The sequence below is a fragment of the Euwallacea fornicatus genome, chromosome 2 (assembly GCF_040115645.1).
Source record: "Euwallacea fornicatus isolate EFF26 chromosome 2, ASM4011564v1, whole genome shotgun sequence".
Taxonomy (NCBI): domain Eukaryota; kingdom Metazoa; phylum Arthropoda; class Insecta; order Coleoptera; family Curculionidae; genus Euwallacea; species Euwallacea fornicatus.
This window is the reverse complement of record NC_089542.1, coordinates 6,201,286-6,216,811: the sequence shown is the minus strand read 5'-3', so window position 1 is coordinate 6,216,811 and position 15,526 is coordinate 6,201,286. Positions and strand designations below refer to the sequence as shown.

Below are 15,526 nucleotides of genomic sequence, written 5' to 3'. Positions count from 1 at the left end.
AATTGAAATATCTCATACAGTGCGTCCAAAAAATAACATGAAAATTGCATTCTTTTTGAAAGGAAATAACTTGCTTAATTTAAATAGAACACCCCATATTTTATTACTCGAAATAAGAGATAAACATATGACTAATCAAAAATTATTAATTTTGCTACCTTTTCTTAAATCTTATTTTTCGAAGAAAACCTGTACATTTAGGTATAGGAAAGTGTAACGATTTTTGATTAGTCATATGTTTATCTCTTATTTCGAGTAATAAAATATGGGGTGTTCTATTTAAATTAAGCAAGTTATTTCCTTTCAAAAAGAATGCAATTTTCATGTTATTTTTTGGACGCACTGTATGAGATATTTCAATTTTAATAATTCTGGCATAAAATACGTCTCATATCTAAGGTTTGGTATGAATTTCGATTTACTCCAGTTTAAACTTCCTTCAAAACAAAGTTTTTAAAATTGCATGATTTTTTTAAAAAAACTTAATTATTTCGAAATCCTTAAGATTTAGGACAAGTAAACCTTAATGAAACTTACATTTATTTTTCTCAAGAAATCTAAAACGATATTAATATATGGGGTGTCCTATTTAAAAAAACATAATTTTGATATTTTTCACTTATTTAGAACACCCTGTATAAAACGAAAACAATTTTAGAATGTACCCATAATCGAGTTCTATATAACGCAAAAAAAAGAAATTCAAAATATTAAATTGTTTAGCCGTAATTTTCCGAGACCGCACTAAATGACCACCCTGTATATATGTCAATATTTATATATTTATATTTTATCTACACATATTTTTTTCGTTTTTGAGGTATTTGTGAATGTAATGGAACAAAAATATGTCACTTTTTACATATATCTAACCTTTTTTTTAATTAACATTGACATTTTATTTTTGCGTGGTCCTATTATAACTTATTTTATAACAATTTTTTCATTCACTCAATAACAATAAGTAATTCAAATAGAATCAGAGCCCCCGTACAACCTTTTGGTATACATTTCAAAAGTAGGGTATCCTGCACATTTAATTAAGATATTAATTACGAAGAATGATTTAATAACAAAACTCTTTATTTTTATAACAAACGATTGAAAAATATGTAAACATAGCAAGATAGTTATAAGGTCTTAAAGACTTTTCTACAGTAAAGTGGTAGGCAACTCACAATACACGAGGATAATTTAAAGGCGCAATGTTGCCACTTGGGCTTTAAAGTTATCCCTAGTATCAGCGGATTCGTAAACTCGACTTCAATTAAAATTTTAATTTTCTACAACTTCTTGACTTTTTAAATTTTAAGATGGGATTTGAAGTTTATACAGGGTGTTTCGAAAAATTGGGATAATATTCTAGAAATGAAAAGTTCCTTTGAAACGATTTTAATTACACTTATAATTTTTTTTCCAAAAACTTATCTTACAAAAAAATAAATCCTTAAACTTTTATATCGAAAATTATGTTTTTTTAAATAGCTTTTCTTCCAGTTAATGAATTTTAATGAATTTATTTAATAGTAGTAAATTTGTTTCTAACAATGTTGACATAAAAATGTCGTTTGTGTTGGTAGCTAGATGATAGAGTAAAAAATACACGCAATATTCCATTACTTTTGTAAAATAGGACAAGATGGCAAGATGTTTTTCTGGAAAACGGTTCGGTTTATACATATCAACTATTAATACTTTTCTTTCTTAGATATGTCGGGAATTTAATAAACCATCTAAGATTTAAAAACAAACAAGACCTTAAAAGTTTAGGGATAAAGAAGTTAAGGATAGCCTACTCTCCGTTTCCCTGAAAATGTTGACAAAAATATTATGTTTTGTTATCAATTTTGATATGATATACGAGTGATTCGAAATTTGTGAAATTTTATTAACTGGAAGAAAAATTGTTTAAAAAATAATATTTTCGTTATTAAATTTTGAAGAGCTGTATTTCCGTAAGCGCAAGTTTTTGGTAAACAATTTATGAGCGTATTAAGCAAGAACTTTGCATTTCCAGAATATTGCTCATATTTTTTGATACACCCTGTGTAATGTAGAATCTTTTGTGTCAACCTTTGATGTTGATAATGTGTTTACTTATTTAAATAATTAATGTTTTTGTAATTATAATCCTGTGGCGTCCTTTTATTAAAGAGCTTCACTTAATAATTTCTTACATTTACAATAATAATATACGAGTAACCACACATACAAAAATTTAAATAAAAAAATGTTCCTATTTTTTCATAAAATTTAATTGAAACTAGCTGATCAGATCGATGCTGCCTTCAGATGCTTAATTACGCCTAGATCCGCCACTGGAAAATAGGACCATGTTCAATATAATTAAAAAAATAAGAAAACCAATGAAGTCAGGGTGCATCCATCATCATTTGCGTCAAATAAGAATCAGTCAACAAACTAAATGAGGAAAAAATTAGAGGGTTGCTAGATATGAAAACGCTTGATACACCTATACGAATTGCTGTAAAGTCCTCTACAGTGTTGAAATTTTAGAATTACATTTGGTAAAGACAGTGACGTACTGTACATATTATTTTAAATTTAAGAATCACAAAATTAAAGAAAACAATCATTTTGGAAAATTGCTGAAGGAATTAGCAACGATAAAAAAATCAAGGTCTAAAGTACATAGTTAAAAAAGTCAAAACATCAAAGTGAAAGTATTATTTAAAACACTGAAAATTTGTAGAGAAACGGTAATGCAAAATAGGTACACCAACGATTTTCGTAGATATTCAAAGTTACTAATTTTAAGAATTGTACAAAATCAGTATTGTATTGAAAGAGAAGAGAATGCAAAAGAAAAGAGTAGTGGATTATATCTAAGTAATTTAAAACTTCTTAGAAATTCCGAAAAACTAAATTAATCCGCGGCGGCATTCATGAATATTGAAATTCCTTATTAACGCATTAATTTTAAATAAAAACAATTAGGGTCGGGCTCATCTTGGCATCACTCAAAATTCATACAAGGTATAAAAGATGCAAAACATTACTAATTGTAAGATCTTGATAAAATCGCTTATAATTCATCTTTAAAAAATTTATATTTTTATTCTAAGTTATAAGATACGACATACGTTGCTGGTAATAGATATATTCAAATATCATACGACAAAATGCCAAAGAGAAAGGTGCTATCGATTAAAAATTTTGCCTTGAATTGCAAGAAAAGCAGTAACGTACCGGACGTAACTTTTTGATCAAAATTACATTCGTAAGATTAAAAGAAAAATAAACCATAGAATCGATTTTGGGAACCTGGTGTATCTTAAAACCTTGTGATACGTCAGTAGCATATGATTTCTTCCCAGAATATCAAAATTTGATCAAAGATTTTTCTGGCATCACCAGGTTTTTTTCAGTAATTTCTCATTTATTTACAAATAAATTGGAATTTTAGGAGATTTTTGAAAATATTTTATATTTCCCTGCGTTTTCGGTCAATAAATCTTCAAAAACAGAATTAATTTCGAGAACTTTAAAATGTATTAAGAGTTCATTAAAACGAAATTTTATTAAGAACTCACAGAAGACACTTCTTTCCTTAAAAAATACTGAAAAATTGAATTGCAAAAAAAAAATTCGAGTAAGCATATTAATCGATTTGCTCCTCCAATATTCGGGAAGATTCTAGGACTTCATTATTGATACTTCTTTTGATCATATTATTAACTCTTTAAAAAATTAGCCAAACTGACAACATTAAAAAAAAAAACTAGTATATGAACTACTTATCAATAAAACTCAGGTAAATCCATGAGTCGATTTGTATCGTCAACATTCAAGAAAGTTCAAGAAACCTCATAAGAATTCCTATAGTGCCGTTCTGGCGATGACGGAAATTGAATAAAATTTTTTTTTTTGATTCTCAGGGCTTCGAAAGATTTCCAGCTATCTTATTCAAAAACATGGAATAATAGTTAATTTTTTTAATATAAGATTTTTTTGTGTTCTACCAATCTGGTTTCAAATCATAGTAGATTACAACTGAACCAACTTCTTACCCTTAAAAGAATGTTGAGGCAAAACCTAAGGTGTTTTAGGGCTTCATGTTTCTGAGAGAAATAGTCGTACAGTAAATTATTATTTTTTTTTAATGTGTCTTATCAACTTGATATCAAATTATCATAGGTTTCGTAGGTATATAAGTATGTAAGTAAATTAAAATAATACAAAGGGCTGTTATAGCAAAACCAAAACTGCGTTTAGGTGAATTAGATAAAAAAAATAATCAGTAGATTATTTATTAGCAATTTTTTTCAATTTATATAGTGGCTTACAAACGTTAGTAGATAAAAAAACATTATATAAATCGAAAATTCGTAGCAGGGATTTAAAAGAAACAGAATTTTAAATGAATTTTGAATGCTTTTGAAGAAAAATATATCCTCACAATAAGTTCTTCTATTGTACTTAAAATTACTAAATAAAAATCAAATTTTGCTGATGAGAAGGCAAAAATAAAAAATCTACTTTCCTAATCTATTTCTTTAAATTCGCCGCTCGTATTTTAAATTTTAATAGATCAAATAAAAATAACACCGAAATCTTTAAATTTGACTCCTGGGATGTAAATCAAAGTGACTTTTCAAGCCTTTTATAAATTCAGGGTATTATGGTAAATGATTGTACTGATGACCGATGAAAATTGTTTTCAAATTTCAGCAAATTAAAAATAATAATATAGATGCTCACTTAAATCTAGGACTTTCCAACATCTTAAAGATTTTCTCACAATTCTGGGACACTTATGATTAGGACAATCCCATAAACACTCCCATATGGCTATAACTAAAAATGCCAGACAAAGCTTCGACGTAAAATTAAAGAAGAAAATGGCTTTGGATGAAGAAAAGAGTATTTCCAGGTGAGTGTTGCTTAAATTCATCGATCAGGCATGTAGAAATAAAGCTTCTGGAACAACGCATAGCTGTTTGCTGGGTACCAAAATCAAATTGGAATAAATTAGAGGAGAGAAATTTGAGTGAATTTCTAGAACCATCAAAGTTCTTCAAACTTGCAATATCTTCTAAGAAGTTTTGAAGAAATTTTTCCAGTTTCTTTTAATTTCTAACGCAGTAATAAACTATTGAATAATTCATTCTTTGTGTGGCTACCTTTAGCTATATTTTCAGAAAACACACAAGGGCCGGTCTAGTATGAAGATAGTGAAAAAGAGGAGGTATTTTATATTAATTATGAAGATGTGCTCGGCCTTTGGTTTTTGCCTGAGGTAATTGACTAAACTGACGTTCCTTTTATGGGGTTTCAAAAGAAAATTGAAGGTAATTCTAACTGGTTTTAAGTAAGAGATGATGATAGATGAGTCTTTATTTCATTGAGACATTTCGATGATGAATAGTGGCATCCACAGTATTGTTTGATTGCCTTCGTTTGTTAAGAAGGAAGAGCGTTGTGAAATTCTAGAAAACGCGGATTGACACGAGTATAAGCAGAGTAAAGCAGATAATGTCATTCTTTAGATAAGTATCTACGAGAAAATAAACGGTGTGGACAGTAAAAGAAAAGAACAATAATTTTCATTATCATTCAGTATTGTAGGAAAAATAAAAATTGCTAGTTCTCGTGAATGTAGTTCGCCAATGCGCATTGAAGAGGTCATTTAGAGGTGCCCTACGTATAATAATTGATGCAATACAAAAGGAAAGAGAAGAAATTGTCTGTTAAGAAAATAAACAAATTAAAAATGAAACAAATAAGTAAAATGAGGTATATTGGCCACGTGATGAATTTTGAAAAGCGTGTACCTGTGCATTGAACAGATTAATGGAAAAGGGCCTTCGTCATTAACTTCAGTTATTTTGATATTAGCGAAAAAATATAGAATTTACTGGAATAATTTTTAAATGGTACTTATAAAAATCAATTACGAATGGGAAAAGACAGTTAAAAAATTCATGCAAATGCCAGAAGCCAGTTACGCTACTGACATTAACTAATTTTTCCGAACAATACTATTTCTTTTGAACATAGACTATACATATGTATAGTTTCTCAAAAAAGTATTGTGATACTGGATGTGTTTTGAAAGGAAAAAAAGTACCATAAAAAGAGAAATATATAACAGTTCCGAATATTTGGAGAATGGTCTGAAGCAAGGTACCCCATTGACTTTGTCCAGTTTTTACGGTGCAAAAATTGCATCTGAAAATGTAAATGTTGGAGCCTTTATCTCAACAAATTAATATTGTACTAGATTAATTTTGAAATGGATAAATACTGATTACAAACAGGGAGAGAAATTTTAATCATCGTAAAATTGCCAGAAGTGAAAAATGATTAATTTTGAAAAGTAAGTGTTATTATTACAATAATACTCCTTCTAAATGAAAGATTTTCTGGGTGAAGTATCACAGAAACATCGCCTATCATTGGTAAGATTTTTAGCTTAATTAATTGAGAAGTAGTGGCGTACGAGGATCTCATGTAAATGCCTTGAATGTTGCTTTAAAAGCGCTCTTAAAGAATAATACTACATTGTAAAAAATTGTTATTAGAAAAACAGATAACTCAGACTAATGATTTCCAGATTAAAAAATTTCTGTAGATGTATTTACACTATAAATGCTCTTTGAATATATTATGTATATAGGGTATCTGGAAATAACGTGAAAATATTTTGGGAGACGATTCTAGAAATTAAAATTACAATAAAAAGGTTTTTATAAACGTAACCCAAAAATTGCTTCTTTTAGTTGAGAGAACCCCTCAGGGGAGGGGGGGTAAATTGTGAACATGTTTTTTTCGGAGGCCATTTCCAACATTTGTTTTGAATAAGTGATAATCCTTAATAATATTAGTGTTCTATTGTTAATTAATAAAAAAACATTTCTATTACAAGAATGCCTACTATGTTTATGACGATGCATTTCGATTTCCACGTAATCGTGCATCCTAACGAGATGAAATAAGAGGATATTTTTTACTTAAATATATTTGCGATTCAGTAATATGATTTGCAAAATTAAGAAGTGTCCCGATTAAAAAAGTTAAGGCAACATTTACGTAGGAGACGTAAAGGGATGTAACATCCCTAACTAAAATCTGCAATTATTAACACAAAACAAGTTTTCCCCTTCCAACTTATTAAGGTAATTCGAATTTTGTTATTTTAGCGAAAGCCGTTTTAAAAATATTCGCAAACAAAACACCTTTAGAATTCCTTTTTTAAGGGATTCTCACCCTTTTCAGAAGCAATTTTTGGATATTTGTCTATAAAACATTTTTTTTTTAAATTTGAGTGTTCCAAAGTTTACAAAACCTGTTAGGAATTTGTAAACGACTTTCCAGATCATTTGTCCGAGTATCCTCAATTGTACCAATTTCATCTGGAAAATTCCCTAAATTCCTCTATCTTCATGTTCCTGTTCCACTGATTCTTAAAAAAATCCCATTGCCGCCTGGGTGGAATCTCCTACCCCCAATCTGTCGAAAAATCCATTAAAATCAATAATACTTCCTGTTGTACTGTTTAATAAACATGTCGACGCATTTAGTCCAGAAACGAATTGCGTTCAAGAACAATTTCAGTCCCAGGATACTCAGTCTGTGGTAAGACAGGCACCTGCCTTGTAATGCAGCCAAAGGCAGTTAGAAGGCTAAATATAGAAGAAAATTATTATCGCGTCAATTATACTTTCATGGCGGATTATCTTTCCTTAATGCATCGTTATTTATGTCAGGATTTCATTTATGACATATACGAGAAGATCGGATGAGCCACTACGAAAAGTGAGAGCCATAAAGAGATATTTAACTACACACGTCGGAACAGTCTGAGGATATTTAAAAAAAAATCATGAAGCTGTTAAACAAGTAATTTCCATCGTAGTTTATACTGTACTATATTAATCTTCACTTTTTATATACAGTAGGTCAAAAAAGTATTCGTACACCTCGTCGAATATCATACATCAGCTATTTTGAAAGACTAAAAACAAAAAAGTTTGGATTTTTAAATAATATATAATAAGGAGGCCCTTTTGCATCAAGAACAGTTTGCAAATACATCAGCATCGATTCTACTAAATTAAATGTGATTTCTTCTAGTATTTTATCTCATTGCTCTAAAATTACATCGCGAACCTGCTGTTATATTCCCTTTTTCTAATCTGCCTCTCCAAATGCTCCCACAAACGCTCAATCGGGTTGAGGTCAGGTGCTGATTGGGGGGATTTAACAGATGAGAAGTATTTTATAACAGCCATTCATGGACTAGCCCCGACGAGTGATTGAGGTCATCATTTTGTTGAAAGTAAAATTGATTATCCAAACCAATTTTGTTAGCGCTAGTTTTTAAATTATTGGCTAGGATATCTCTTTATTCGAAGGTATTAATGTTTCCTTCAATAAATGCTGTGTTACCCACCCTCATAGCAGCCATACATCCCCAGACCATTACACCTCGACCGCCATGCTTCACTGTTGGTCTTAAATTATGCTTATTCATTTTTTCCCCGGGTTTTCTCCACATTGTTTTGCCCTCATCAGATCCAAATAAGTTATACTTACTATCATCAGAGAAAATCACCTGATTCCAAAATTGAATGGACCTACTTAAATATTTAAACGCAAATGCAACCCGTTTCTTTCCATTGGCTTTAGTTATCCATGGTTTTTTTGCAGGCCTTCTACGGCCATATCCCGTTCGGGATGATTTTCTTGACCAGTGGTTCTCTCCAATTCCGCTGCGAAATGTGGGACACTTAAATCAGGTTGTTTTTAAATTTTTCTTAAAATAAAATGCTCGTTCCCCTGAGTTATCTTCAATGGCGTTCCAGAGCGGCTTAAATTACTTACAGATCCTGTTGATTTGTGCTTTTTAATGACGTTCCAATGGTGGGAAAACTTATTTCAACTCTTTCAGAAATATCTCTATAAGATTTAGCATTCGGATGAACTTTTCCTATGATTTTTTTGAGGTCTGCGCAAATTGATTAATTTTTTTGACCTCTAAAACCCCTTCGAATCGTGTTTTTCGACAAAAATGATCTTAAATTAACTAATTACTATTTATCGAGTACTAGCGGAATTTGAAAAACAAGAATATTTTCCAAAAATACCAAACAAACAAAATGTATCAAAACTTTTTTGTATACACCTGGAAAACTTAAATGTTAATTTTTTTTGTGACCAAAAAGACATCGTGACTTTATTCTTTTTTGTATGAAAAGATGATCTTTTTTTTGCATAAATGAATTTTAAAAAATCCAAACTTTTTTCTTTTTACTCCCTCAAAATAGCTGATGTATGATATATTTCGAGATGTACGAATACTTTTTTGACCTATTGTATATTTAAATTAACTGTAAAAGTCCAAAATAAAAAGTAAAAATCTGGTACTCCGGTAAAGTATCGAGTTGATTCAATTTCATTCGTTCGATACTAGTTGGTGTGTAGCAACTGCTTTGAAAATACTGTGTTTTGCCATAGAACGACATTTAACTCTGGATCAGGTGAATTGAGTAGTAGACCTCTTTCCATCTGGTTTGAGACAAATTGAAGTAGCTTAGCGCATAAGTATTATATTTCGCAGCGTATCGAATCAGGCGATTATAGAGACGCTTTGGGGAAACTTGAACTCCCGTCGAACACCCAGAATACGGATCTATTACAACTGCAACTTAAGATCAATTTTCAGTTTAAACAGCTAGAAGGCAATCTACAATTATAGTACCCAGATCGGTTCCAGATTGACATCGGGGAGCATCGCGTAACTATAGGTCGAGATACTGTTAGAAATCCTCTACATGAAGCCAATCTTCATAGTCGAAGATCACTGAGATGTTCACCTCTATCTAGAGGCAATCGCTCTGCAAGATTAGAGTGGTGTCAAGAATATCGAAATTGGAATTGATTAGGATACAGTTTTACTCACTGTCGAATTCAAATTTGAATTTCACCCATATTCTCATCGAACAAGAACATGGAGACGGTCTGGAAATGTTGAACGTTTAGGACATGTTCAGAAAGTCTATTTATATAGAATTTGTACAATAACGATTTGGGCCAGAATTATGACTGACACCAAAGCCATTAGAGGTGGCAGGCACCTCGACAGTACATAGATAGCATTCTTGACGCTACAATCCGACCAGTTGCTGGTGCTGTTGGCCAAAACTTATTCGTCATGCATCATAATGCTCATTCATGTGTCACCGGTATTATGATAGACTGACTGGCCATCGAAGGAATCCTTACCTTGCCGTGGCCAGCACAATCGTTAGATCTGAATCCAATTGAGCATGTTTCGGACGTGCTTCAAAGAAGAGTTTTGCCACATATGGCCAACATTCACGGTACGTTCCTATTCCGGGAGCTACTATAGGAAGAATGGAGAAGAATACCACAAGTGGAAACCAATAACATACTTTGAGTATGGACGACAGTAGAATTAGGGCTCTAATTAATAATCGTGGAGGCCACACTTTGTATTGGACCTTAGTATTTTTTGGTTGCTGAGAATGCTTTGTTAAGTTAAAAGAAGGGCGTTTTTAGTTACATTTACAACTTATGAATAAATCAATATAATTTTTCAATCTATCAACAAAGACTTACTTTTTCCGTATCTTAAGCACCTTCCAACACTATAAATGCATCACTTTATTTTCTAAGAAATTTCAGAAAAACTTGAATTTATTTATAACAATATTCTTAGACTTTCCCGATGTCTGCATTCAGATAAGGCAGGACTACATAGGTTAGGGTAAACTATTAACAAAGCTACAATGACTTCAGCCTTGTCCCAAACAGGAATCTCCCATTTCATGCCGAATTTCACATCAATCAAACCCAATAAAATAAAACCGCATTATTCAATAACATCACACACTTATGTAGTTAAAAAGAATCACCATCTACGCACAAGGAAGTTGTCTCAACGCACACTTCATTGCCAAGTTTGATAGTGCAAATGTGCCTTCTTTTATTATTTCTGGCAACTTTTGCCAGTGCAAATGATGATACTCTTCCAGTTTGTGAGATATCGGCATGCCAAGCCCTTGAAGAAAGCTTGATACAGTTGACAGAGTTAGCAGACAAAATGGAGCAAAGGAACAGGACGAACGATAATTTGGTGAAGTTGGAGAGAAGGCTCAGATCATTAGAACAACCAGGTAGTTATTTGTCTGGATGGGGAAATTCGTTTGCTGTTGTTAGGGGTTTTAGTGTGGCAAATCGTAAAGGAGGATGGAAAATGGATTGAGTGTTCAAAAGGGCCTTGTATGTGTAAACCTGAGACGAAATCTATAAGTTGCTGGCAGCAGGGAATCCTGCACCTACCCTCAGAGCAGGTGCTTCCTTATGATGTTAGGGTCATGTAAGTTTTGCTAAGTCTACAACTTCAGCTAATAAACAATAAATACTTTAGAGATTTGGGCATTAACTCTTTGACTACATTAAACAAAGCAGCTTTCAGTGGATTAACATACCTAATGGAATTAGATTTATTCGACAACAGTATTGACTACCTACCTCCAAGCATTTTCACTAAAGTAACCAATTTGGTTTATTTACGACTGCACCGAAATAAATTGGAGGAATTACCCGAAAACCTTCTAGAAGGCTTGACAAGTCTGAAGACCTTTGATGTTTCTGGAAATTTCCTTAAATCCCTCCCCTCAAACCTCTTCCGAGATTCCAAAAATTTGATTTTACTGCACCTATCCAGAAACCAGCTGCGAATTATTTCCGAAACATTATTTAATAAATTAGAGTTCCTGGAAGATCTGGATTTGAGCAACAATCACCTGGAAATGTTGCCCAAGTTTGTTTTTGCCGATTTAAAAGCTCTGAGGCGTTTACATTTGGCTGAAAATGATATCAGTTTATTGCCAACTGGGATATTTGATGAGGTCTCAAACTTGGAGTTGTTGAATTTGAGGAAAAACAGGATTACTCATTTATCGGAGAAGTTATTTACTAGCCTAGCCGGACTGACTAGTTTGCAGCTGAGTGGAAATCAAATAACCCAGGTAATCCTTCAGATTTACTAAAAATTATTTTCAGTAAAAATATTTTATTGTAGATAACCACAGAAGACTTCATGGGACTAACCAGCCTAATAGAACTTCACCTGGAACAAAATCTTATAAGCAGCTTTCCAGAAAACGCTCTGATTCGAAATCGAGACTTGGAAAAGCTGTTTTTGTTTTCAAATAACCTGGAAGAGCTCAAAGAAAAAACCTTTAATGGGCTTATCAGTCTCACATCCTTGCTCTTAAACAATAACATATTGAAAGATATTAGTGCCAGGTTATTCTCATATACGCCCAGTTTGCAAAAACTGTATGTATGAGCTTCTAATGATGATCGAATTTTCATTCAAAGTTTGAAATAAATTTCAGGCAGCTAGATAGCAATAAATTCCAATTTTTACCCGCAAAAATCTTCGAACCACTCACTCAGTTATCGGCAATGAAACTAGCTAAAAACCCATGGCATTGCGATTGTAACATCCTGTATCTGTCGCTGTGTGTTTCAAATTATACTCAGAATTCTTATATATGTTTTCAAAATAATTTTTAGCTGGATCAATGCAAACCAGGATAAGTTGCTGGATTCCGACTTATCCTGCAGAGGTCCAGGAGATTTAGGTGGACTGCTCCTGAAAGACATGACTTTCGATAAACTTTGTGAAGGGCAGTGGGCCAGCATGACCAACTTTGCAGTTAGAATTCCAGTGAAACAATCTGGGATGAATGAAAGCAATACTTAACTGCTCTCTAGAATAAAATTGTATCTGTAGATGGTCCCTGCATGATTATTTTTTCCAAGAATACGATAGAACTTCCTTAAAATTCTCATAGACAGCAGAGCGTACTATGCAACTATATATTATTGACACTTATTAGTTTTAAAAATCGGTGTATTTGTTGTTGTTGAATTTCTGTCTAAAAAATGGTAATCTTTTTCAGATATTAATTTTATATATAGATAGTATTTTTAGACTTTAATTTTTTTATAATATCTGTCACCTCCCTTAATTTTAAAATTAAAAACCATGGACGTGGATGTGTGAAGGGTGATTAATAAATTTAATTCTTGTCAATTAAATAGGGTCTCAAAGCTTCAAAGTATTTGTGGTTTCAAGAAACCTCCCTAAGGGTCCGGATTTTGACTTAAAAATGGTGATTCAAAATTTTCACAAACTTCATCGACATCAGAAAATCTGTAATGTCAACAGTAATTTTTACTTAGAGGGATAAAAATTTAGCTTTTTGGCGAAGAAAAGTTTCCCGTATTTTTTACAAATGGAGTTTCGCTTTATATATTCATCAAAAGTTCTTGGTATAAGGTATTCTAAGTTGCGGGTTTCGCGCTTGGCGTTTATCTAGAAAAAGGATAACTACACGTGATGCTATTGGTCATAAATGTGACAGAAAGTAAAAGTAAGGCGTAACTTTCACATTAGCGTTAGCTCCAGCTCTACGAGGGACGCTTTGAAAATATGATAATCCATTATGAACTACCAAACTTTTGATTATATCCCAGTTCTAAAAATAAGTCATTGTTGGGCACTAAGGGTAATGGACAAATTTTAAATTCAGTGGATATTACATTTTTTAAGAGGTAAATATTATACATTTCGAACATCTGTAATAAATATTTTGTTTCCGTTTTATGTTATACTTGATATGTGATTTAGAACTTTGAACTAAAAGACGCCAAATGGCGCAAGGAGCCATTATTTAGTGCATTCTGCAAAAACGCGAAGACTTAGCTATGAACACCCTAGTACCATTCGATGGGTATTTAAAAACTACATATCCTGGTAAGTTAAAAAATATGGCATTGCATTTAAATTAATCCAGTTATAGCCACTTAAAGTCCTCATTTGAATAGTTTTAATTTTTGCACACCCTGTATAAGCTGGCAAGTTTTTCATGATTGGGATATAAAGTATGATCCATTATTACACTACACTGTAAATTACGCTTACATAACTTAAATACTGCTTAAGTGGTTAAAACATGAAAATTAGGCCAAATTTTTACAAAATTTAAATTATTTCAAAAACCGTAAGTGCTAGGTATTGTAAACCTTATTAAAACACACATTTATTTTGATCGGAGAATCCAAAAATGCAACAATATACAAGGGGTTCCATTTAAAAAAACACAACTTTGATACTTTTAGCACTTTTGGGACACCCTGTATAATATGAAAATAATTTTAAAAAGTAGCCATAATAGATCCCCATATAACCCAAAAGAAAAATTTTTAGAAAACCTCGTATTTTGGCCACAATATTCCGAGCCGTATAGCGTGAATAACCCTGTATATTTTAAGGGAATTTTCAGAAACGATTAAATTTCTTTCTACTATAAAATTTGTATGATTTTTATTAAAATTATAATCAATTTGCTATATGTTGCTAATATGAATTAAAAAAAACTCCTTGTGACCTTCATGGAAGGGGTCAACCCATTTACTCTGAGACGATCATACATATGAATAACTCTTAGTTTTAGTTTTAAATGTTAGTTTTAAAAATATAAATGTGTTCCATAAATACTGAATAATACTTACCAGAATCGCTAGCATAATCTAATGACTGAGTTTTTTTTTTAATTTATTACGTATTTAAAAAGTGTTTCTGCTTATTCAATATAACGCACACTAGGTAGGTACCACACACTGGAGATTTCTGAGCCATAAGTTAAACAAGATGAGACGAAAATGTAAAAGAGCACGATATTCCATTTAAAATTCTGGTGTTGACACATGAAGCAGAAGAAGTTAAATTAAATGAAAGCAACTTTGATGTCATTTAGTAGTTTGAACAGTATCACTTTATTTGGTTTTTAGTTCATTAAAATCCGTTCATAAATAACTGAGTTATAGCTTCGCCTGTTCTGTATGAGACAGGCTGTATACAATAATAAAAAATTAAGAATACCCTTTTCAGGCAAAAAAATCCAAATTTTTTTACCAATATAGTCAAATTTTAAAAAGAATAGCAAGCAAAAAAGCTGGGCTTAAAAATACCCTAATCCGACTCTGTATAATACACTTTTGAAAGTTCGCTTTAAATTCTGTTTAGATTTTTTGATTCAGCATAAAAAATTTCATAAACGTAAACAATTTCATTAGTGAACCTCAAACCGTTTCAAAAGTACTGGTGAAAAATCATCTTCAAGGGCGAGTCTTGAAAGGGCTGTTTGTCACGTGCCGCTTTATGTTTATAGGAACTTTTCTGCATATGGTATTGTTAGTAACAGAATTGTTTCTTGAATTATTGCTATTTAATTTTTCTGTATGTAGGGTGCAGGTTTCTGGAGCTCAACCATTGGGGTCCCATAAAAGTTAAATTTGGGTCAAAAAAATTAAATTTCAACATTATCACTCTTCTTTCGCAACGTGGCAACATCATTTTTGAAATTCAAAGTTCCGAATTTTGGGAACCATCAAGGCTTTTTTTCTATAGACACAATGTTGAAGGTTCACATTTTTCAATTCTGCTTTTTTTTGCTAGGAT

The 15,526-nt window shown here is 31.8% G+C and overlaps 1 protein-coding gene across 1 annotated transcript; it reads left to right on the top strand.

Moving 5' to 3' along the window:
* Nucleotides 1–10,906: 10,906 nt before the first annotated feature.
* Nucleotides 10,907–13,628, top strand: LOC136350250 (carboxypeptidase N subunit 2-like). The gene is made up of 6 exons (XM_066301791.1): nt 10,907–11,162; nt 11,215–11,365; nt 11,417–12,020; nt 12,074–12,333; nt 12,393–12,518; nt 12,574–13,628. The coding sequence occupies exons 1-6, from the start codon at nt 10,961–10,963 to the stop codon at nt 12,761–12,763; spliced, it is 1,533 nt and encodes a 510-aa protein (XP_066157888.1). The 5' UTR covers nt 10,907–10,960; the 3' UTR covers nt 12,764–13,628.
* Nucleotides 13,629–15,526: the final 1,898 nt, after the last annotated feature.